The sequence below is a fragment of the Plecotus auritus genome (assembly GCF_963455305.1).
Source record: "Plecotus auritus genome assembly, chromosome: 9".
NCBI classification, from domain to species: domain Eukaryota; kingdom Metazoa; phylum Chordata; class Mammalia; order Chiroptera; family Vespertilionidae; genus Plecotus; species Plecotus auritus.
Window position 1 is genome coordinate 9,143,472 of NC_137783.1, and position 23,214 is coordinate 9,166,685.

The window sequence follows — 23,214 nt, forward strand, 5'->3', positions numbered from 1 at the left end:
CTCTATTAACTATTGGCAAGTTTTTGAACCTCAGTTTTCTTAACTTGTAAAATACAAATAGTAGTATCTAACTTCGAGGATTATTACAAGATTAAAGGAGAAAATATAATAAAGCAATTAATATAGCAACTCACTCATAGCAAATACCCAATAAATGGTAGGTTTTTTGGTTTGTTTTGGGGTGTGTGTATGTGTCTTTGATCATTTTAGACATGTTGACTATATTTTGTAAGTTGAGAAAAATCCTTAATAGAAATGACATTTGCATCATGGCTCCCCCACAATAATTGTTCAGTAGATGTTCATTTCAACACAATTTAAGGATATTTTTAAGCTTCTTAGTCTCATGATCTCGAAATGCTTAAAATTTTTCAAAATTATCACCACAAATATGGCAATACAGTGTATGTGCAAACCATTCAGTAAATGTATGTTGCATTTTAAGTTCAACACTTTCTGTTTTACCCATCAAAAGACAGAAGGCAGAATTGGGAAAAACCCCCACAAAATACTTAAAACTTACTATTTTAAGAATAAGGTGTTCTAATGAGCAAAATAAAGAAAAATATGTAGTTCAAGCGTCAAGGGAAAGATTAAAGAGTCTCCCGTGGGGCATCCGTAAGATTTACTCCTTTTCAACGTCCCTATTAGGTGGGCGAGTGGCCTGGCAGAGGGGGCCTCTGAGACTCGGGCCAATAGGGCAGCTCAGCACACGGACCACAAGACTTAACTTCCAATACCAGCTCTACAACTTGCTGGCTCTCAAATCCTTGCTAGTAAAACATTTTTGGCAAGTAAAATGACCTTCTTGAAGCTTGGATTTTTTAAAGCTGTGAAACAGGGACAATTTCCCTCATGGGTTGTAGTAAGAAAATTAAGTGGTTTAATACACATATATTAACGCCTGGGATAGCAGCTGTCCTGGCAGGTGCTTAGGGAATGGTGGCTCTCCCTACCGCTGGTATTTGGTTATGTTTAGAAATTGAAGTCTTAGTTATATGGTAACATATCACATAATAATGGCTAGGCAGCCGTAGGCAAACTACGGCCTGCGGGCTGGATCCGGCTGTTCTATCCGGTTCTCTTGCTCTCCCCTCCGCTCCTTTACTTTGAATTTATATTAGTTCACACAAACACTCCATCCATGCTTTTGTTCTGGCCCTCTGGTCCAGTTTAAGAACCCATTGTAGCCCTCAAGTCAAAAAGTTCGCCCACCCCTGGGCTAGAGAGATCTTTACCCAATAAGGAGCTTGTTTGGGGATGGCCTGACTTAAATATTAAACTATGTGGAGCATAAAAGATTTGCATTGGGAATTCTGAGGCAGAGCTTCAAAGACTGCGACAGCCATCTACATCTATATATATAAAAGCCTAAGCGACCATTATGACTGAATGGCCACAACGACCGGTTGCTGTGATGTGCCCTGACCACCAGGGGGCATATGCTCAATGCAGGAACTGTCCCCTGGTGGTCAGTGCGCTCCCACAGCAGGAACGCCATTCAGCCGGAAGCCTCCTGCCTCCACGGCAGTGCTACCGAGCAGCGGAGGCAGGCCCAGGGGGGCCGGGATGAGCGGCAGCGGAGCTGCGCCTGGCCCTGGCTGGGCCTCCTCCCTGGCCACCTGCCACTTTGGCACTGCTACATCCCTCAGGGGGATGTTGGACCGCCGGTTTCGGCCTCATCTTGTGTACCGGGCCTCTAGTTTTCTATGAAAAAAAAAAAAAAGAGAGCCTAAACCTATAGATGACCTTTTGGAATATGGCCCATTTGCAGAAGAAGCCTGAGAAAAACTTTTCATACACTTTAACTTTGAAATAAATTTGAACTTGCAGAAAAGTTACAAAGGAGTACAGAGTTCTCACTGCCCTTTGTCCGGCTTCTCCCAATGATAGCCCTTTACATCGTCATGGTGGAACCGTCAAAAAAAGGAGTGAGCATTGATAGAATATGGCTGAGAGATCTACAGGCGTTACTTGAATTTCGGCGGTTTTCCCACTACTGTTTTCTTTCTGGTCCAGGATTTATTTGGGGATGTCACTGCATGTAGATGTCCCTAGTCTCCAATCGGTGTGAATTCCTCCAGTCGGTCATTCTCGTCTTTCATGATCTTGCATTAGACGGCCCTCAGTTTGGATTTGCCTGAGCTTTTGTTAATGGTCACATTGGTGTTAAACATTTTGCAGGAACAGCATAGAAGTGATGTTTTGGTATTTGTAGTGCAATATATCAGGGGGTATATGATTTCTATATGTCTTAATACTGGTGATATGAACTTTGATCATTTGGGTGAGGTCACATCTGCCACACTTTTCTACTGTAAATTTACGTTTCCCTTTGTAGCTAATAAGTGTCTGTGGGAAGATGCTTTGAGGCTATGCAATTGTGCTGTTTTACAGTAGACCGTCTCCCATTACTTTTAGATTCCATCAACGTTTCTTGCCTGATAATTACAAATGTGCTATTAGTCTCATGGTGATGTTCCTCTTTCTGTTACTCTTGCTATGTTCATTAACTAGAATTACACTGTGAGGGAGAGCTGCCCCTTCTCTCCCATTTATTCATTTCTTCAATTATACATCTACTAGAGGCCTGATGCACGAAATTTGTGCAAGGGGCTCGGCCCTCGCAGCCCCGGCTGGCCCTCACAGCCCCTCCCAGCCCCGGCTGGCCCTCACAGCCCCTCGCAGCCCCGGCTGGCCCTCACAGCCCCTCGCAGCCCCGGCTGGCCCTCGCAGCCCCTCCCAGCCCCGGCTGGCCCTCACAGCCCCTCGCAGCCCCGGCTGGCCCTCGCAGCCCCTCGCAGCCCCGGCTGGCCCTCACAGCCCCTCGCAGCCCCGGCTGGCCCTCACAGCCCCTCGCAGCCCCGGCTGGCCCTCGCAGCCCCTCCCAGCCCCGGCTGGCCCTCACAGCCCCTCGCAGCCCCGGCTGGCCCTCACAGCCCCTCGCAGCCCCGGCTGGCCCTCACAGCCCCTCGCAGCCCCTCCCAGCCCCGGCTGGCCCTCACAGCCCCTCGCAGCCCCGGCTGGCCCTCACAGCCCCTCGCAGCCCCGGCTGGCCCTCGCAGCCCCTCCCAGCCCCGGCTGGCCCTCACAGCCCCTCGCAGCCCCGGCTGGCCCTCGCAGCCCCTCGCAGCCCCGGCTGGCCCTCACAGCCCCTCACAGCCCCTCGCAGCCCCTCGCAGCCCCGGCTGGCCCTCACAGCCCCTCGCAGCCCCGGCTGGCCCTCACAGCCCCTCACAGCCCCTCGCAGCCCCGGCTGGCCCTCACAGCCCCTCCCAGCCCCGGCTGGCCCTCACAGCCCCTCGCAGCCCCGGCTGGCCCTCACAGCCCCTCGCAGCCCCTTGTAGGCCCGGCTGGCCCTCCCAGCCCCGGCTGGCCCTCGCAGCCCCTCACAGCCCCGGCTCGCCCTCACAGCCCCTCGCAGCCCCGGCTGGCCCTCGCAGCCCCTCGCAGCCCCGGCTGGCCCTCACAGCCCCTCGCAGCCCCGGCTGGCCCTCGCAGCCCCGGCTCGCCCTCGCAGCCCCTCGCAGCCCCGGCTGGCCCTCACAGCCCCTCGCAGCCCCGGCTGGCCCTCACAGCCCCTCGCAGCCCCGGCTGGCCCTCGCAGCCCCTCACAGCCCCGGCTCGCCCTCGCAGCCCCTCGCAGCCCCGGCTGGCCCTCACAGCCCCTCGCAGCCCCGGCTGGCCCTCACAGCCCCTCACAGCCCCGGCTGGCCCTCACAGCCCCTCGCAGCCCCTTGTAGGCCCGGCTGGCCCTCCCAGCCCCGGCTGGCCCTCCTAGCCCCGGCTGGCCCTCGCAGCCCCTCACAGCCCCGGCTCGCCCTCACAGCCCCTCACAGCCCCGGCTGGCCCTCACAGCCCCGGCTGGCCCTCGTAGCCCCGGCTGGTCCTCGCAGGCCCACACAGCCCCTCGCAGCCCCGGCTGGTCCTTGCAGCCCTGGCTTCGTCCGGACGATCGTTCTGCTGCTCGGTCTAATTAGCATATTAGATCTTTATTATATAGGATGTTAGTATTGCACATTCATGTTTTCTTCGACTTATAATCCAATAATGTACTTATTTCATTGTTCAGGGGGTCCCAGCTTTGGCAACTGGGTGCTCCTTCAGCTGGGCTCCTGTGTCTTTTCAACATGTTGTAATTTTTTGAACCATAAGATGTCCCAGACTCAACTTGCATTTTCCCTTCCTACCTTCGGTGTCAACCACTTCTCCAAAAGACCCTGGTTCCTTTTACTGGAGAAGGTGTTAGGAAACCAAGCGATGGGTGCTGAGTGTGCTCAATGCTGTGGAGGTATTACTGCTTCCAGCTCCTCTCAGTGGGAACAGCGAAGAAACACATACATATATACGAACCCACATACACACCTGTATTTCTATATGCATCTACCTGTATGTGATTGAGTTCATACTAATCCCTCTCATTGCAATCCAATGTCACGGAATTCATTCCACCCTTCTCACCTTCCTCAACTATATCCTTTTATTTCTCTGACAGGAGAAACCAAGGTTTCATGATCTACAATGTATTTACTTCTTTGTTCAATCCCGGCATAGACATAGAGTCAGAATTGCTAACCCATACCCTTGTTTCCTGAAGAAACAAATGTACCAACTATATAGTACAATGTTTGCACATGGTCCTTTTTGCCGTTAGCTTTAGCCAAAATATTACTTTCCAAAGTAACTTAGGTTGCTGTTTTCTTCCTGTATCCCCACAGTGTAGCCATGTTGTTCATTTGTAATACATTTAGCTTCATTTTTTATGGTTCCTATAACATTTTGGGTTCCCTACAGCCTGACTTTATGTATTTACTTATCGGGTATGTGAAACATTACAGTGTTTCTAGGAGTCAGAGGTATACGAAAAGGTAAACTCAGTGTCTCTCCTTCCTCACCCTACCACTCCCTCTATTATTCCTCTTTTAGACTGAATTTCTATCCCACTTCCTGTACGTAACCAATCTCATTAGTTTTTGCTTTATCTTTCTGATAACCTTTTACAAAATTGAGTAGATTTCAGTATGCTTTCCTTATTTCTTACATGAAGGACAGCACACTCTGGGTCAGCGGTTTTCAAGAATTATTAAAACTTGCAATACCCGACTATTTAGTCAGGGGCACTGACATCTTTTCCCTTACACTGAAAAGTTTAAAAAATGACAGCCTACACAACAATAGCTGTCCGGTGTGAATGAATCAAAATTACACCTATTTTTCTGTCAGATAGGCAAATATATATGTTTTGGTATGCTGCAAAATTTTAGTACTTAGTTTATGTGTGCCATGAGATGAAAAAGGTTGAAAATTGCTGCTTTAGATACTCCTATGCACTTGATGTTTATCACTTAATATATCCTGGAAATAATTTCATAATAGTTCACAGAGACATTCATTCTTTCTTTTTTTTTTTTTTTTTTTTTTTTTTACACATGTACTCTACTCCACTGTGGGTACCATAAATTATTTTACTACTTCCCTATATATGGTCATTTACACTGTTTCCAATATGATGTGATTACAAACAATGCTGAAATGAATAACCAATGCCTACACATTTTCATATTGCTGGAGGCAGCTTTTAGAACATATCCCTAGAAGTGGGAGTGCTAGGTCACAAGATTGCAAGTGCAGTTTTCTCAGATAATGCCAAGTTCCCCTCCAAGAGGGCTGAGCCAGTTTGCATTCTCACCCACAACGTGCTGTCCTACTTTTAATTTTCACCAGCAGAGTAGGTGAAGAAATGGTATGTTTCACCAACATAATAGGTAAAGAAATGGTAGGTGAGAAGTGATAGCTCAGTAATGTTTTAATTTGCATTTCTTAGAAATACTTTTAATGCAGATGGAAAACGAAAATTGAGGGGAAGTTCATATGGGCAGCGAGGAGCTGAGCTACACAAAGAACTAAAATGGAACTTAGGAGTATCCTGACAAGACAATAAGTCAGCGAAGAAGCCTGGGAAAAGATGATGATTCTGAAGGGTTGGGGAGAGTGAAAAGCATTAATACAAAGACTAGAAAGTGACCCATCGGAGATATAAAAGGAACCAGAACGTAATCTGTAATGCACTGAGCTTAAAAGATTGACTTGTTTTTACATGCAAGAAAAAAGGCTAATAACAAATGATGCTAAAAATAGAGAGACTCGAGGTGTTTGAAAAATCTCAGCCTTAAAGAACAGCAGTGATCTGAAAACCGGCAACAAAGGACACAGAAGCCAGATAATGGAGCAAGAACCAGAGGAGGCTGTGAATGGGTGGTCCAAAGAGCAGAAGCAGCGTCTTGTCACTCACACCCAGGCCACCAAGACACGTGCAGGGACTCTGATCTGGCTTAAAGCACCGAGAATATAGAAAAACCTCTGAAGCATTCATTTTTAAGAATAGGAAAAGGGATGGTCTTATAAAGAATCAGACAATGATCTTATGAATGACAAACAATCAAAGAGAGATTTTTATATATGAAAAACAACAAAAACCCCAAAGAAATCTTTTAAACATAGAAAAAAACCACATATTGCAAAATGACTAACATGACCTAGGTCTCTAGGGTGGGGCTGAAACAACAGCCTTAGTTACTAGCGAGAAATTAATTGTTTTAACCACAGTACGGTTTTTTATTCTATTTCCTAAGCCACATTTTAGGCCAGACATCAAGAAAGCTTTCTACTATTTATTTATTTTAAAATATATTTTTATTAATTTTTAGAGAGAGAGGAGGGTGAGAGATAGAAACATCGATGAGAGAGAAAGTCATCGATTGGCTGCCTCCTTTATGGCCCCCACTGGAGATCAAGCTCGAAACCCAGGCAGGTGCCCTGACCGAGAATCAAACCAGCGACCTCTTGGTTCCTGGGTCAACGCTCAACTGCTGAGTCACCCCAGCCAGGCAGGCAATCTACTATTTAAACCTGAGAAGCATCTGTAATTAATCTATAGTCAGGTACACATAACAAATACCTGGACAAAACGGGGTCATAATGATCAATTCACAGCCAGCTTCAGAGTTGGACTCTGGGAAGTTAGCGCCAATAAAGACAGGTGACCAAGAGAAGGCAAACAGATTGAGTTTCTGTTATATTCTAGGCACCACTTCTCCTGGGAGATGTAACGATAAATAAGGGGACAATTCCTAATGTGAGCCCATCCGTGAGAACCGAGAGGGTACTAAATATTTTATAGTAGTTTATAGTAGTAAATAAAAAACCCAAGTAGTGGACTGAGGATGGGTAGAGATGGGGACGAGTGTCACAGAGGAAGTGACCCTTGAATTAGCAAGTCTATTGGTGAAAAGAAGGAGGTATGGGTGTTGCGTGTGTGAGGGAGGACGGTCCAAGCAGAGGAACTAGCGCCAGGGGTGGGCAAACTTTTTGACTCGAGGGCCACAATGGGTTCTTAAACTGGACCGGAGGGCCGGAACAAAAGCATGGATGGAGTGTTTGTGTGAACTAATATAAATTCAAAGTAAAGGAGCGGAGGGGAGAGCAAGAGAACCGGATAGAACAGCCGGATCCGGCCCGTGGGCCATAGTTTGCCCAAGGCTGAACTAGCCCCTGCAAAGGGACAGAGGTGTGGTGTATTCACAACAAGGGGTCTTTTCAAAGGCACTTAGGAGCCTAGCGGAGTGAGGCTTTTAGTATCTCCTCAAAGTCACCCTCTTTGCAGATGACACGCATGGGGCTCGGGGCATGAGAAGGGGTTTAGAAGGATAGGATGAAACTCCAAAAATGAAGACACCAGAGAAACAAACGTCTCCCCTTTTTTTGTGAAAATAAATAAATAAATAAAATAAAATAAAATAAATATAAATAAATAAAATAAAATAAAAATTGGGCAGAAATACAGTTGCAGAATGGCAGAGAAGGTCAGGAAGGGACAGAGGAGTCCTACTGAAGGGTGAATGGGAAAGCAGCCAGCAGAGTGGGGCAGTCAGTTCTAACAGAGGCCACGCACCGAGAAAGCAACCCGGGAGGGCCCCTCGGTTCTAGGTCCTGGCACTGGCCTGCCACGTGAGCTCCGAGAACTCAGGCTCCTCACTGTAAGACAAAGGGCAGAACTACCCCTAGAGTCCCTTTCTACCCGGGTTCTTGAGCCAGTGATACTCGGGAAGGTTGAAGAGCAGCCTCAGAGTCACACAGTGGCCCAAGCTGGTAGATACAGGCTCTCCCCAAGGACAGAAGGGCTGGCAGCACTGGACTGAACTTGAACTACAGGCTGGGAAGTGATTTCAAAACCGCCTTCTCGCCCAGCAGGTGTGGCTCAGTGATTGAGCGTCAACCTATGAACCAAAAGGTCACGGTTCGATTCCTGGTCAGGGCACATGCCTGGTTGTGGGCTCGATCCCCAGTGGGGGGTATGCAGGAGACAGCCAATTCATGATTCTCTCTCATCACTGATGTTTCTCTCTCTCTCCCTCTTCATTCCTCTCTCTGAAACCAATAAAAGTATATTTTTAAAAACAAACAAACTAACAAAAACCGCCATCTGCCATCTGACAGGTTACTCTAAGGAGCACAGTCAGGCTCCTATTGTTCTCGATTTCTGGAGAGATGAGAAGAAGAAAGAAAATGGGATCAAACTGCAGTGAAGACTGTTCAACAGCAGAAGGAATTAGTCCTGGAAGTTATGGGCCTGACTTTTGGGAAAATCTTTAGAAAGTCTCTGGACGGGGCACCAGCTGTGGCTGCCAGCAGCTGGCTGAGCCAGATGTCATTTCGTGCCCTTCCTACCTGCGTGTTTCTGCAGTTGCACAATGGAATGCACACACAGAGTGAAACGGAATTATCCCATTTATACCCTTTATGTATCTATTAATATGGACAGCGGTTTCCTTTCCACTCTGCTAGGGAAGTTTTGAATACAAATGGGCCTCGGCCTCTTCCCATTACAGTTCTACATTCAGAGCTAATTGCCACACAGGACACTTAAGGAGTCATTTGTCATTGGGATGGGGAGCAAGGGGGCGGCGGGTGGCCCAGTCCTGCTATTGATTTGATGATCCCGGCCTGGCTCAGGGAATAAAGGGGCCTGAATGTATGGACATTGCGGCCAGACTTCCAGGGCCTTCATGGTTCCGCTCAGATTATGTCAGACAGCAGGTTCACGGGGCAAGAACCCATTTATGCCTCCCAGGCTCCTAACTGATGATCCAGGGACCAGGTAGCACTCTCCAAACCACCTCCTTGGAGTCCCGAGGACCAATCTGGTCTCCTGGCTCTTAAGGAAGCAGATGAGCTGCCCTTACGTTGTGACAGTGCTTTATTCTGTGTGTCAACTCTGAACTCACTGCCCATTGGCTAGGGAGGTTGGCCCCACTGACACGGGTCATGTTTATTTGCAAAGAAAAAGGCGGACGAAAGGGGGTGGGTAAATTACTCACTTTCAGAGGGCGGTTAAATCTTTCCCTAAAAACCCTTAAGGAAAGGCAATTCTGGCTTTAGGAGTTACCATGGTTATAACCGCTGTTCCCTTGATTTGTAAGCGAGGATTACAACACTACCGCTGGGCTTGGTCCTCACCGGGCCTTTCAACATGATCTCAGCATTTGTGGAATCTAAGGAACCAAACGAATTGACCACAAAATAAGACTGGAAGCACGGAGGCACGGGACAGACTGGCATACCTCTGTGTGTGTGTGTGTGTGTGTGTGTGTGTGTGTGTGTGTGTGTGTGTTACATGCATAGCCCATGAATGACATGGGCAATAGGGTGGTGAATACCTGGGGAGGTGGGGAGGAGGGGAGTCGAGCGAGGGAGGAGGGGGTAGCAATGGGAAACATCTGCAATACGTCAACAATAAAAAATAAATAAAATAAAATGTAAAAAAAAAGAATGAAGTCATATTCAAACTCAAAAACACCTTTCAGGTACTTTACAGTAAATGGAGGGTCTGAGATTAAGTCAGCTATCAGTAGAACGGAGACTTTTTATTGAAACTTGAATCTACGCCCTCTGCATTTGCCCTGTGAAGTGGTCCAAGAAAAATGTTGATGTGAGAAGAAGGAAGTCCCAGGGCCCTTGCCCTGCATTTCCTTAACATTTTCGTCAATTTGCTGGGAAGAGGAAATATTTCTCAAGTTTCCTTCCTTTTTTGGATCTAGGGGTTTAGCTCCTTCTGCCTGTGATTTCTGGGCCCCAGTGGCAGAGGTGTGCAGTCCTGCCTTCTGGTAAAAAGTGGATCATTACTATTGTCTTTCTCTGATTAGCTTTTGCAACGGGGCAGCATAAACACGTTGCGTACCAGATCCAGGCCTTGGTTCTGGTCCCTGATCAGGTAGGAGCGCATGCCCCTCGGACAAGTCTCTCCCGTCTCCGGCTCCCTAGGTTTCTCTTTTGCAAACATGCAGGATAGAACTAGATGATGCCGAAGGCCGCTGCTAAAGCATCAAAACTTCTCAAGTTCTCTGACATCCCGGATTACCCGTCCATCCTTGTTAAATGCAGGAGGTAGGCTTCTGCTAAATTCCTCTAAACCCATCTAAAGCAGGCCTGTTTAATTCACGACCAATTAAAAGGAAAATGTCTTCCTAATTGGCAATGTTATACACAGACCTTGGAGGCAGCTATGGTGAGAATTCCTGGGGTGGGAGGTGGAGGGATTTAGCCTGTGCATTTTAGCCAGACCTACACAATCCTTAGTTTGCTGCTTCAAAGGCAGCTTGCTTATTCCAAACAAATCTTGCTTTTCCCCTTTGGCTTTGTAAGTTGATTTGTGGAGGTGCTTACTTTTCCTATTTTTCTCTTTGGCCACAGTAATTACTTACCAGTCTTTTCTAGAAATACCTGAAAGGGTGGCAGGTGGGAGAAGAAAAAGAAAAGAAAAATGTGTTGGCCGTGCTCCCGTGCGTGTGGCCTCATTTCTCACGCCCGCAAGTTCTGTTTATGCGAGGGTCTCTCGCTGCTCTGCCTGCAAAGGATGTGAGTGCTTTGGAGTATTTCACTCACTCTGCAGCATGTTAATTAGTCGTGTTGTTCACTATTCTTCAAGTTTCTTTTTTTTTAAATTTAGTAAATCTTTATTGTTCAGATTATTACAATTGTTCATCTTTTTTCCCCCCATAGCGCCCCTCCACGCGGTTCCCACCCCATCCTCTGCCCTTACTTCCCCCACACTGTCCTCATCCCTAGGTGTACGACCTTTGTCCAGTCTCTTCCCGCACCCCCCACACTCCTTTCCCCTGAGAATTGTCAGTCCACTCCCTTTCTATGCTCCTGATTCTATTATATTCACCAGTTTATTCTGTTCATCAGATTTTTTATTCACTTGATTTTTAGATTCACTTGTTGATAGACATGTATTTGTTGTTCATAATGTTTATCTTTACTTTTTTCTTCTTCCTCTTCTTAAAGAGTACCTTTCAGCATTTCATATAATACTGGTTTGGCGATGAACTCCTTTAGCTTTTTCTTACCTGTGAAGCTCTTTATCTGACCTTCAATTCTGAATGATAGCTTTGCTGGGTAGAGTAATCTTGGTTGTAGGTTCTTGCTATTCATCATTTTGAATATTTCTTGCCACTCCCGTCTGGCCTGCATAGTTGCTGTTGAGAAATCAGCTGACAATCGTATGGGTGCTTCCTTGTAGGTAATGAACTGTTTTTCTCTTGCTGCTTTTAATATTCTCTCTTTGTCTTTTGCCCTTGGCATTTTAATTATGATGTGTCTTGGTGTGGTCCTCTTTGGATTCCTTTTGTTTGGCTTTCTGTGTGCTTCCTGGACTTGTAAGTCTATTTCTTTCACCATGTGGGGCAAGTTTTCAGTCATTATTTCTTCAAATAGGTTTTCAGTATCTTGCTCTCTCTCTTCTTCTGGCACCCCCATAATTCTGATGTTGGTATGCTTGAGGTTGTCCCAGAGGCTCCTTACACTATCTTCAGATTTTTGGATTATTTTTTCTTTTTGCTTTTCCGGTTGAGTGTTTTTTGCTTCTTTGTATTTCAAACCTTTGACTTGATTCTTGCGTTCCTCTAGTCTGCTGTTAGGTCTCTGTATATTTTTTATTTCAGTCAGTGTATGTTTAATTTCTAGTTGGTCCTTTTTCATATCCTCGAGGGTCTCGCTAAATTTATCGGCCTTTTCTAGGAAATTCTTGAAACACCTTATAACCGTGGTTTTGAATTCTATATCCAGTCATTCGCTTTCCTCCATTTCTTTAGTTTGTGATCTGTCTCTTTGTCTCCACATTTTCGCTGCTTCCCTGAGTTGGTAGAGTAGCTTTGTGTGCTAGATGTCCTATATGGCCCAGTGGGTCGGCCTCCCCAGTTAACCTGAAGTGGACACTCTTGGTGCACCCCTTTGTGGACTGTGTGTACAGCCTTGTTGTAGTTAAGTCTTGATTATTGTTGGTATCACTGGGAGGAATTGACCTCCAGGCCAATTGGCTGTGAGGTTCAGCTGTGTCTACGTTGGGAGAACTTCTGTGCTGGAGACAGCCTTATGAGACAAGACTTGCAAAATTGCAAAAGCCTCTGTGCTCAGCTTGGATGGGGCGTAGTCTCAGGGCGGAGCAGACAGCCTTGGCTTCCTGTTAGCCCTGCCCTCTGAGGCCCCTGGGTCTCAGTATCCCTTGGTAATCGCTGCAAGCACCTCTGAGAGAAAGCCGCCCTCGAGTTTCGCCTGCTGCCAGACAGTCCAGTTTCTCCCCCAATGAATCTGGATTCCCAGATTCTTGCCTGGAACTGGAGTTCAGCACAGTCGGGAGCTTCCGCCTTCCTCCCGCTAGAGAAAGCCAGCAGCACACTCAGCAGTCAGTCTTCTCTGCACGCACTTGCGTGTGCCTCCAGACCTCTGCCTTTCGTGGCTCCCCTGACTTTCCGTGCGCTCCTCTCTTTTCCCGACAGTCCAGACTCCCCCCATAAGAGTCTGGGACCCCAGGGTCTCGCCCGGAACTGGGGTTCAGTGCAGTTGGAACTGGGGTTCAGTGCAGTTGGGAACTTCTGTCTCTCTCCCGCTAGAGAAAGCTAGGCACTCAGCCGCCCGTCCTCTCCACGCGCGTCTCTGTACCTCAGCCTTTTGCAACTCCTCTGAGTCTCCATGTGCCCCTCTCTTTCCTTCTAGTTGTAGAATTTCCACTCAGCCAGCTTTCCTGTGGTTCTGATGTCCATTCTGTCTTTTAGCTGTAGTTCTGAAATTGTTATGCGAGGCAGTAGTTTAGGTGTTCACCTATGCCACCATCTTTGTTTCTCCCCTCTTCAAGTTTCTTATCCATTTTTGTCTTTGTTTTCTTTACAGGGCAGTCAATGCCCCTCAATGAACAATGGCACCAAGACTAAATTTTAAATCTTAAATGGGAAGGACAGTGGCTATGTCACTTTACAGTGACCCTGGTCCCTAAAAGAAAAAGCTTGTGTTGTCCCAAAAAGCTCATGGCTAGTGGTCTTTAACCATAATAAAAAAAATCTCCCCTTCCTGCCAAAAAAAGAGAAGAAGAGTTGGAAAGAGCCCTATGGTATGAAATTTTTCTGGTTTTAAATTCTGGTGCCATTGCTTATTTACTGTGTGGCTGTGTGTGGAAGTTATAAGTAACTCCATGGGTTCATTTTCCTCATCCAGGAAAGAGAAGTGAGAAGTGAGAGAGGGATAAAGAGCACAAACTACGTTCACAATGAATGGCATGAACTGATGGTAACAAAAACAGCAATTGACACTTTTTATTTGCCAGATGCATTTTGTGAGTTTATCTGACCTGAGCATAACTAATTCGTGGACATTTGTGTCATCTTTCATTGATGTTCTGATTTTCCATGAACCTTAAATCTGATCAAGTAAGTTTTCAATAGGCATTTTTCACCAAAGGCACAGTACTGGGCTTGATTGTAGTCCCTAAGATACGTAGCTTGAATCCTACCTGAATGATCAAAACATAATGTCCAATTTATATGGAAGAAATGGAAAGGGCTTCCTGGAAGAGGAAGTGGCATTTGAATGGGGCTTTGAAAACAGGCAGCTGAGAGGGAGGGAGAGGGCGGTTCACGTACAAGGAACCAGTGAGTACGCAGACCACACATGTATGCTCATGGAATCACAGAAGAAACATATATGTGGAACTACAGGCTTAACAGCAATCATAAAGAGGACTAAATTCTATCCAGTCACCTTCCTTATTTCACAGAAAAGGAAAGTGAGGACCTGAGAGGGTAAAATAATTGCCCAAGGGCCCCAACAAGCTTGCCAGTGGAGCTGTGCAGGGAGGCAGGGATCGCCAAGGACCCTGTGGGTGCTAAGCCTGCAGGAAGGGGGAGGAGAGGTCAGGGAGGACCTCACGCCCCGAGGAGATGTCTGGTCTTATTTCAACAGGCAATGCAGAGCCAGCAAAGGCTTAAGAGGAAGGGAGAGAGAGCATTGTGCTTGCCTTTGGCAGAAGCCCAGGTGAGAGGCAACCAGTGCCTGAACAAAGGAAGGGAGGGAGCAAGGATGTCAAAAGGATGAGCCATCTGCTGCGGGGGTGAGGCCTATGAGCTTGGTGACTCCTTGGGTGGAAAAGGGGAGACAGAGAAGAAGGAAAGCCAACGCCAAGGTTCCAAGCTTGAGCCACTCGGGAATGGACTTTTCATTATGAAAACAGGGAAGGCAGGGAGAAGGGCTGGTCTGGGGGGTAGGCATGGTAAGAGGGGAGAGGCGGAAGGAAGAGTGACTTCCCTCCTAAAGAAGAGCAGACCCGTTCCATATGATTTCATTTTTATGAGGAATCTAAAGAGAAATATAAACGAACGAAACAGAAAACAGCTGCATGGATACGGAGCACAGACTGATGGTGCTAGAGGTGAAGGGGTTGGGTGACCCGGTGAAAAACATAAAGGGACTGAGCAGTCCAGTGCGGTAGTCACACAATAGTCAGGGGATGGAGAGCACAGCACAGGGAATATAGTCAATAATATGATAATAACCACGTATGGGGCCAGGTAGGTACTGGAAACATCAGGGGGGACACTTTGTAAAGAATATGATGGTTTAACCACTCTGCTGCACACTTGAAACGAACACAAAATAATACTGACTGTACATGGTAACTGAAAAAAACACACAAAAAAATAAAGAGTAACAAATCCCGATTGAGATGCTATTGCTCCACAGGTGAGAGGTGCTGGCGGGAGCTCAGAGTCGGGTGTTACCTGCTGAGAAGTCCCCTGAGGGAGCATGACCTAGGACAGGGCAGGCGCCTAAAGGGAGAAGGTGGAGCAGGAGGAGGCGCTGGACAAGGACCACACCTCGGGGCCGCCTCCTGTGTGGAAGGCAGATGAACAGACCAGGGACAGAGGCCAGCTGCTTGGTATCCATGATCTCCAAGTATATTTATCCATTATCTCTAGGTACCTGAGGTAGATTAAGGCATGGAGCAGCAGAAGAGGGAAAGTTTCCAGAAGGTGAGGAGGCAGGATGGGGACTATTCACAGTCCAACACCACAGATGTGATGGGAAAGGAGAACCGAGGAAAGGGCGTTTTAACGACCGTGTATCCCTTCGTTGCTACGTAGAAAGATACTCTGCTTAGCCATTGTTCATCAGCTTTCTGTCACCTCCCTCATGGCACTGTCTACTCGGCCCAGAGCACTTAAAACAATCTGTAATGATGGGTTTATTTGCATGATTACTTGCGGCATGTTTATCTCACAAAGGCTGTAACTGGACGAGGGAAGGAACTCTGTTTTGCTCCCTACTGTAGACCCAGTGCCTGGCCGAATAGCAGACACTCCTAAATATTTCTTCAATGAATAAAGGTAGCAAATGAAGACTCATAGCAGCTGTGTTTTGGAGAGAGGATAAAATTGTTTCCTACGGTTGATTTTAGGGTCCTTTTAATCAGGCACATGTATTTTGGGGACACAGAGTCATACTGAACAATAAGCTCAGGCAGGTCTTCTCTCTGTGGTTCCCTGGGCTCTCCGCCTAACTTAGCACTTCGTTTTGCCAGGAAGTGCCCCCTTTTTCTTTCTTCTTTGTGAAGACACTTACGGATTTGAGGGTAAAAGGTAACCGCTGTGCCAGATCTTAATAATGAAGTTCTGATAGCATTCAGTGGGTTCATTTCTGATTCTAGCCACTTCTGACAGGAGAGTGCGAAGAGCAGATCACCAGGTGTGTGTCCACAGGTGTGGAGAGGCAGTGGCAGAGTGTGGGAGGAAAACCAACCCAGACTCTCCAGTGGCTTCTGCAAAGCGTGAATTAGCTCTGACATCTGGCTGCAGAGGAAAGGGGACTGACTGCCGAGAGCCTGCGGACCAGAGCCCATTCCCAGCCCGGCTCCGATTCCCCAGGACCTCCTGCCTCTCACGGGCCCCGTGAGCTTCCTTCTTCTCACTCCACAAATGGGGGCAATATGAACTATATACATCTTTTAAACATGCTGAGAAGACTGGGAACTAGTCTTCATTCATAAAATGATGTTTTTTTTTAAATTTAAGGAGTGGTGCTAATTATGTTTCATCACTAACAAGCAATGTAGGGGAATATCATTTCTTAGCTGGGCCTCAGCGGCTGGAAAGATAAGTTAAGGTACCTCTTAGAAACAAGTGATTTGCTCTTCTTACCCCAACCTGGTGTGGCTTGGCATGAAATGTACAATAAGGTTGGCGTGAAATGCATCCTGGGAATCTAACCCAATGGCATCATTTTACACGTGAGAAAACAGGACCCAGAGACTAATGGGCTGGCCCAGGGTCACACCATTGGTGGGTGCCAGAGCTGGATCCAGATATCAAGTCTGCAGCTCACACACCAGCCTGAGTCATTGCTCTATAACTGCATGCCCTCCACTGCTGTTACACACACCGCCCCACAGTCTCATTAGCGGATGTGAAGTTGGCACGTACATATTTGCATTTCCCAAAACTTCTGGGGCTTAATTGCCAGGAAAGATAAATCTATCCCTCTTGCCTCCTTAAACCAAAAGCTTAGCAGAATCCTTCAAGTCCTTCCTCTTTGATTCTGCATAGAGAGTTTTTCAGGAATAAGGGCCATCTGGAGTAGCCCTGTATCTTCAGAGAAGCACAGTGATGAGGGAGAGTCTCATGGGCTGAGCACTGGGTGGCCCTGGGTTCGAATGCTGGTTCGCTCACTCACTAGCTGTATTGGCCCCACACAAGTCATTTAATCTCAGGTGAGTTTCAGTTCTATTTTTTAATCTGTAAAACTGGGATAATACTTTGCAGTCATTTAGAAGGTTAAACCAATGCATGTATATAAAGTGCCTCTCTGTGTATATGTATATAAAGCATAAAATACATGTATATGAAGCTCAGATGTATATGAAGCAAATAATGCATATAAAGTATATAATGAATGTATATAAAGCTCAGAATTTCTAGTTCTCTTTCTCCAACCTACTTTTCATTTAATTAAACCAAAGTTCTCTTTTTGTCATCATTACCCATGACACTATGGGTAGACTATCATTTTGAACATTATACAATATTTCTAGATTTTCAAAAAAAAAAATAAATAAATAAATCTGGTCATCCTGCCCAAACTTCTCAGCCTAAAGAACAAAAATGTCAAAACCTCAGGCTTCCTAGCAGCCTCCTTCCTCTTGGCACTGTTCGAGTCAATCACGCATGAGGCAAAATCCCATTTTTAGCTGAAGCACATCACTCCTGTTCAGCAGTGGACACGCGGGCCACTGAGAAAAGTTAATCTGCGTCCTGCTAGTGAGAACCCATCAACCATGAAATCCATAATCCTTCATCACAAACTGACAGCCATCATTATCCTTTTCAACGGATGCTTTGGAAGAGGCCTGTTTAGTTTGTCCACTTTTCATCTCAATGTGATTCTAAAACTCGAGGGGACTTGTTGTCCAAGGTGAGTGGGGACGTGCTGGGTTGTTTAGTGTCACGCGACAGAGTGACTTGATGTGCCCTGTTTTCATGGGGATGTCAGTTTTTCAGCCACATGGAGGTCAGAAGAGAAAGTGACCGCACAGTGTACGCATGTCAACGTCAGAAATCCCACATTAACCCGAGAGAGCCAGCGGGTTGGCAGTGGTGGCTTACAGAAAACCCAGGAATGAAGCAGCAGGTTGATGGGGTGGGGAGCAGGGAACCTGGGCAGCCCAGCGCCAGGAATGCTGAAAAGCCTGGTTCATAGCTTTCGCTTTTACTCTTCTAAGCCTCCCAGAGGGAGAATTGCTCACAAACACCTACGTTCATAACACTAAAGACAACCAAGGGAGATTAGTGCCTGGGGTGATCTGAAGGGCGAATCTGCAGTTTCTCTTTTGACCTCTGGGAAGACGAGAGCCATGGAAGGGCCTTCACACATGTTAGACAGACACCACAGGGCCGTGTCTGATGATTACTCAGCAATACTGACTGCTGGTGGGAAGAGAATGAAGTCCAAAGACAATGCCATCTTTCTAAGTGAAGCCACCATTTGATCTGTCCTCGCTGCTACTGAACAGAGATGAGCAAAATCGCCCCTGGAATGTTTTGGACTCACTTATTTGTTAGTGGGGAGATTGAGTTTCTGGGAGACGACCTGCTCATAGAGGCTTCCGCATCCTCCATATCACAGACTCCTCCTTCTCTTGAATGATTTTATTCACGGCGATGAAGAGTGTGCATTATGAAAAGCATCACTCGACATTTAGGAAGCTGCATTTCAAAAGAGAGCCTGATGACAAATGTTGAGATTGTGCAAAGTACTGCAAGAGGACTTTAATCTAATAATTAATGCTAATTAATTACTGAATAGATATGCTAACATTTGGAGATGGAAATGGCCCAGGAGCCAGGAGAAGACTCCTGGTGCTCTGTCCTTCACGGTGGGGGTGGGCTGAGGTGGGGGTCTGCAGTCTGTCCATAAAGCGCCCCCAAACCTCCTCCCCCTGCACCAACACGGGAGGAGGCTCTTCAGAACACAGGGCTCCTAGGAGAGCGATGTGGGGAACTGACTGAATGCTAGTTCATTTGCTCACTGCTGTTCACGGAGGCTCAGAGATGAGCGGTGGTTGCTACAGGTCCCCCCTAGGTCTCCTCTCATCACCATCAAAAGCATTCCCGAGCTGCTTTCTATGTACAGGGCCCTCTGATAAGCACAGGCTCACAGATGGTAAGTTTTAATTGGCTGTGCTCACACCAAATACCTTAATGAAGAGGGGAAAAATAAGTCGGTTTGTAAACTGCTGTCAGAATTTGCCTTGTTTAGGGAAAACTTAGATGTGAACAATAGAAAATGTCTCTTAGACACTGTCTTTTTTACCCAATAAAGTTAAGGTTTTTTTTTTACTGTTCCCACACCTTACTATAAAACGTTTCAAACATATCCCAGGGGAAGGAATTCCCACCACCTAGAGTCTACCATTAACCTTTACTTTACTTGTTCTGTGCCATCTGTCCATCTACCCACCCTACCATCCAACCACCATATATGTTCTTGATGTGTTCCCAAGCAGACTCCAGATAGCAGTTAACAATGTATTCTGAAAAAGTAAAATCAAAGAATCTTCCTACTCCTGTAAGGATAGCTAGAAAAAAGGTTCATTAGTTTTTTTTAAAACAATAAACAAGCTCATTCTGAATTGTGCACATAGATATTCAACACAGTTCCAACTGCAGGCACTGTAAAAAGCATGGTACGTTAGCTCAAGGTTTTATCTGCCTGTATCCACCCTGTGGGCATTTTCAGCACTCTTCCGAATGTTTGGCTTTGTGAAACCATGGCTGTGGATTATGGAGAAAAAAGCTTTCTGCTATAAACCATAGGGAAAAATTACCTGATTGTTAACAGGAAGCATTTTTTGTTGTTCTATTTCATAATCTAGTATTTCTCAATTATTCCTCCAGTGTAGAAATATGAAGATTTCTATGCTTCGATTCCTTATTTATAAAGTGAGTTTTGTAACACAGCCTTGTCACGAGGATAGGAAACCACTTTGCAAAGCCCTATCTAAGGCTTATGCACACTAAGCCAGCATTATCACTAGCAATCATGATGCATCCGTAATAAAACACAGCTGAGGTAATGGGCCACATTGCTACTTGGCTCTTTCAGATCAGTCACCAAGATTTCAAAGGATAAAGGGACAGAGTATTGGCAGATGCCTTCACTCTGCCCATCAGTACGTCATCTTGTCAAGGATCTAGAAGAACATTGGTGTCTATCACATTGACTTGTTTTCATTAGTGAAGTGTTTGCCCTGGAAACCGTCCCAGCCTTAAAACAATACTTCCATTAGCTGGGCACAGTTCCTATAATTATCCATCTTATCGGACCAGGGGCAACTATCCTAGTTATGCATCCCTTTCACGTTGGTGGCTCTAAAAGGAGAGGAGGCATTCACTCAGTGTATGAGAAGGTGCAGCTACAAATGAACTTTGGGTAGAAATTCCTGCATCGTAAATGACAAGTGTACCCTAAATGACAAGTGTAAAGGTAATGGAAAACATCTGTCCCCACATGGGAAAAATTCTGCTACGTTTATCAGGTATAAAGTAGCTTCTGTTTTTGTGTCTGGTTGGACACAAATCAAGAAGGTGAGGAGCAAGGTCAAGAAAAGATAAAATACGCTAACTAGGGAATCGAGAGAAGATAAAGTACATGGGGAGGCGAGTTCATCATCAATTCCTGTTACTGAGAACCTGCCAGAGCTCTGGCGCTTTATTTTATGCTTAAGGAGGAACTGAACAGAAAGATAGATTGGAAATTACCCTTGCCCTCAAAAAGCATCCATTTCAAGAAGAGGTTTTTAGAGAAGACAATTGGGAGAAAGAAAAATTAGGAATTGTAAGCACATGGAATAGGATATGTGATAAGAGAGAAATAAGCATGGTTTGTTATTTAATTAAAGTTATACTTAACATGGAGCATGTCTGCAATATGGACAACATCACAGCAATGCGAAGGCCTCTGAAAGGTTACATGTGGTGAGTTACCCCACAATTCAAGGTACACTTTTCAGAGGAAATGGTTGGCTATGCCTGAGTTTCCTTGGCCCACGAACCCCACCTGACTGGTGCTGACAGCAAGAACATACGTTTTTTTAATCCTCACCTGAGGACCTGCTAGAGAGAGGAATGGGGAGAGAGGAATATTGTGAGAGAGAAACATCACTGATAGGATCAGTTGCCCCAAACCTGCAGTCAAACCTGCAACCTTTCGGTCCACAGATGATGCTCACCAGCTGAGCCACTGGGCTGGGCAAGAACGTACCTCAATAATACCGATATGGCTGCATCAAGCAATCATCCTCCGATGCTGCTGAAACATTCCAACATGCAAGCAGGTTCGCTAATTTGGTTCCATATTTATAAAACAAACTTCTAGTTATACTTACAATTTAGCATCTTTTAAGACGCGCATACCAGGAAAAAAGAAACTGACCCAAAGGGTCAAGAACTTGTTTGCCCTCCTAGGGAAATTTCTCACTGTAATTACAACAAAAAATTTGGAGCGGGGAGAGGGTGGTGAGCACACACATGTGTGTATATTTTATATAAACAGACACATATTCAACATGCATTTCTAAGAGAAGCAATAAAAAATCTGAACTTACAGCAATGCAGATATCTAGATATTTGGGTAGAAGTTTGCAGCCAAATAAAATTTTACCATACTCTAAATTAGAACCACGTAAATATGTTTATGGCGCTGATTGGTAGTTTTGTTTATTGTTTTTGTTCAGTCAATGTGTTTTGCTTAACTGCCGAGGGCTCATCATTCCTCTTACCTGACTGCCCAGGGGGAGGGGCACCCGATGATCCTCGCGGTAGACAGAGAAACACGGTCAGGACAGCAGCTCTGTTCCCAGCACACGGTTCAATGGCTATGGGTTTGGGTGCCCCCTGAAAAAGAAAACTCATTTTCAATTCGCGGAATTGACACGATACCGCTCTTTGACTTTTCTCCTGTCTGCGCTTCGGTCAGCTAAACTGTACATTCCCGGTGGTTGGGGACAAACCACGTAAAATTTTTAAATAGTTTAATTAAATATTTTATTGTAGTAATATCATTTTTTGTAGTGGTGGCCATTAACATTTAAAAGACATTTTTCGCTGGGGGAAGGTCAATGGGGGAAAAAAAAGGAGATATATGTACTACTATATGTAATACTTTAAACAATAAAAAAAGACATTTTTCTCGGGGACTTACATATTGGTACATATTTTTGCAATTTTTGAAAAGTATTCTTTGCTTTCTTCTATTTTTGGTTTTACTTCCTTTAATACTTTTTTTTTTTTTTAAGTTTTAGGTTCAATTTAGCAGAATTGAGAGGAGGTGCAGAGATTTTCCGTATACCTACCGCCCCCATGCATTCACAGACTCCCCGTTATCAACATCCCCACCGGAGGGATACTGTTCCAAGTGCAGAACCTGCACTGATACCTCCTAACCACCCGGGTGCGTGGTTTTCATGAGGGTTCACTCTCGGTGGCTTGGACAGATGTATATGACATGTATCCACCAACGCCATGCAGAGTAGAGTGACTGCCCTAAACATCCTCTGTGCTCCCCCCCTATGCATCCCACCCCCTCGCTCCGCCCTGGGAACTGCTGATCTTTTCAGTGTCTCCAGAGTTTTGATACCTTTTTAGTTTAGAAATGGTGCTTTTGGCTATTACCCTAAAAAAACTGCAGGTGAGATATGGGTGACACATCAAAGCAACATCTAGGCCACATTAAGTAGAAGAAAACATGCCACTGCTTTAATTATTAAAACAAATGCTTAGTTTTTTTCACTGACAGCATCTGAACTTTTCAGAGGACGTACGGACAGGTGTAGTCATTCGGGAGCATGTTTTAGAATACTACCATTTCCAGAAAGTTTAATGAGGCATTAAGATAAAATATGTCCCCTTTCATGTAAAACTTAGACTGAAATTTCTGGTGACGATGGTTTTATGTGGTTATAAAGAATTTCTCCTTCACAGCAACATAAATCTCATGTTTTAAAATTATCCCCACGCACATACATTTTGGGAGTTCTCGATAGAAAGGTGAAAGTGGCCATTGTGCTGGAAGGAAAGGGCATAACAATCTTCCCAGAAAGTGCTGGAAGCCATGCTGCAATACCTGTATCAAGTTACATGATTTATGGTTCTACACTTTACAGCTTACATTTATTTTAACAGATTTACTTTTGAAAATGTTAAGTCAAAATCAGCATAAGTACATAGACATTCTCCCATGATGTAAATATTTAGAGAATAGGCTTGTCCTATTCCAAGGCTAGAAGAAAAATACTACGAATTGTTTGAGCCGTATTTCAAGGCTATTGAAATTTAT

The 23,214-nt window shown here is 45.6% G+C and overlaps 1 protein-coding gene across 4 annotated transcripts in view; it reads right to left on the reverse strand.

The window, feature by feature from the left end:
- Window positions 1-23,214, reverse strand: part of ATRNL1 (attractin like 1) — a 485,649-nt gene that overhangs the window by 68,994 nt on the left and 393,441 nt on the right. For all 4 annotated transcript variants that reach the window (XM_080641695.1, XM_080641694.1, XM_080641692.1 and 1 more), the window contains one exon: window positions 21,659-21,773. In XM_080641695.1, coding sequence (XP_080497821.1) covers window positions 21,659-21,773 — 115 coding nt within the window. The remainder of the gene's footprint in view (window positions 1-21,658; window positions 21,774-23,214) is intronic.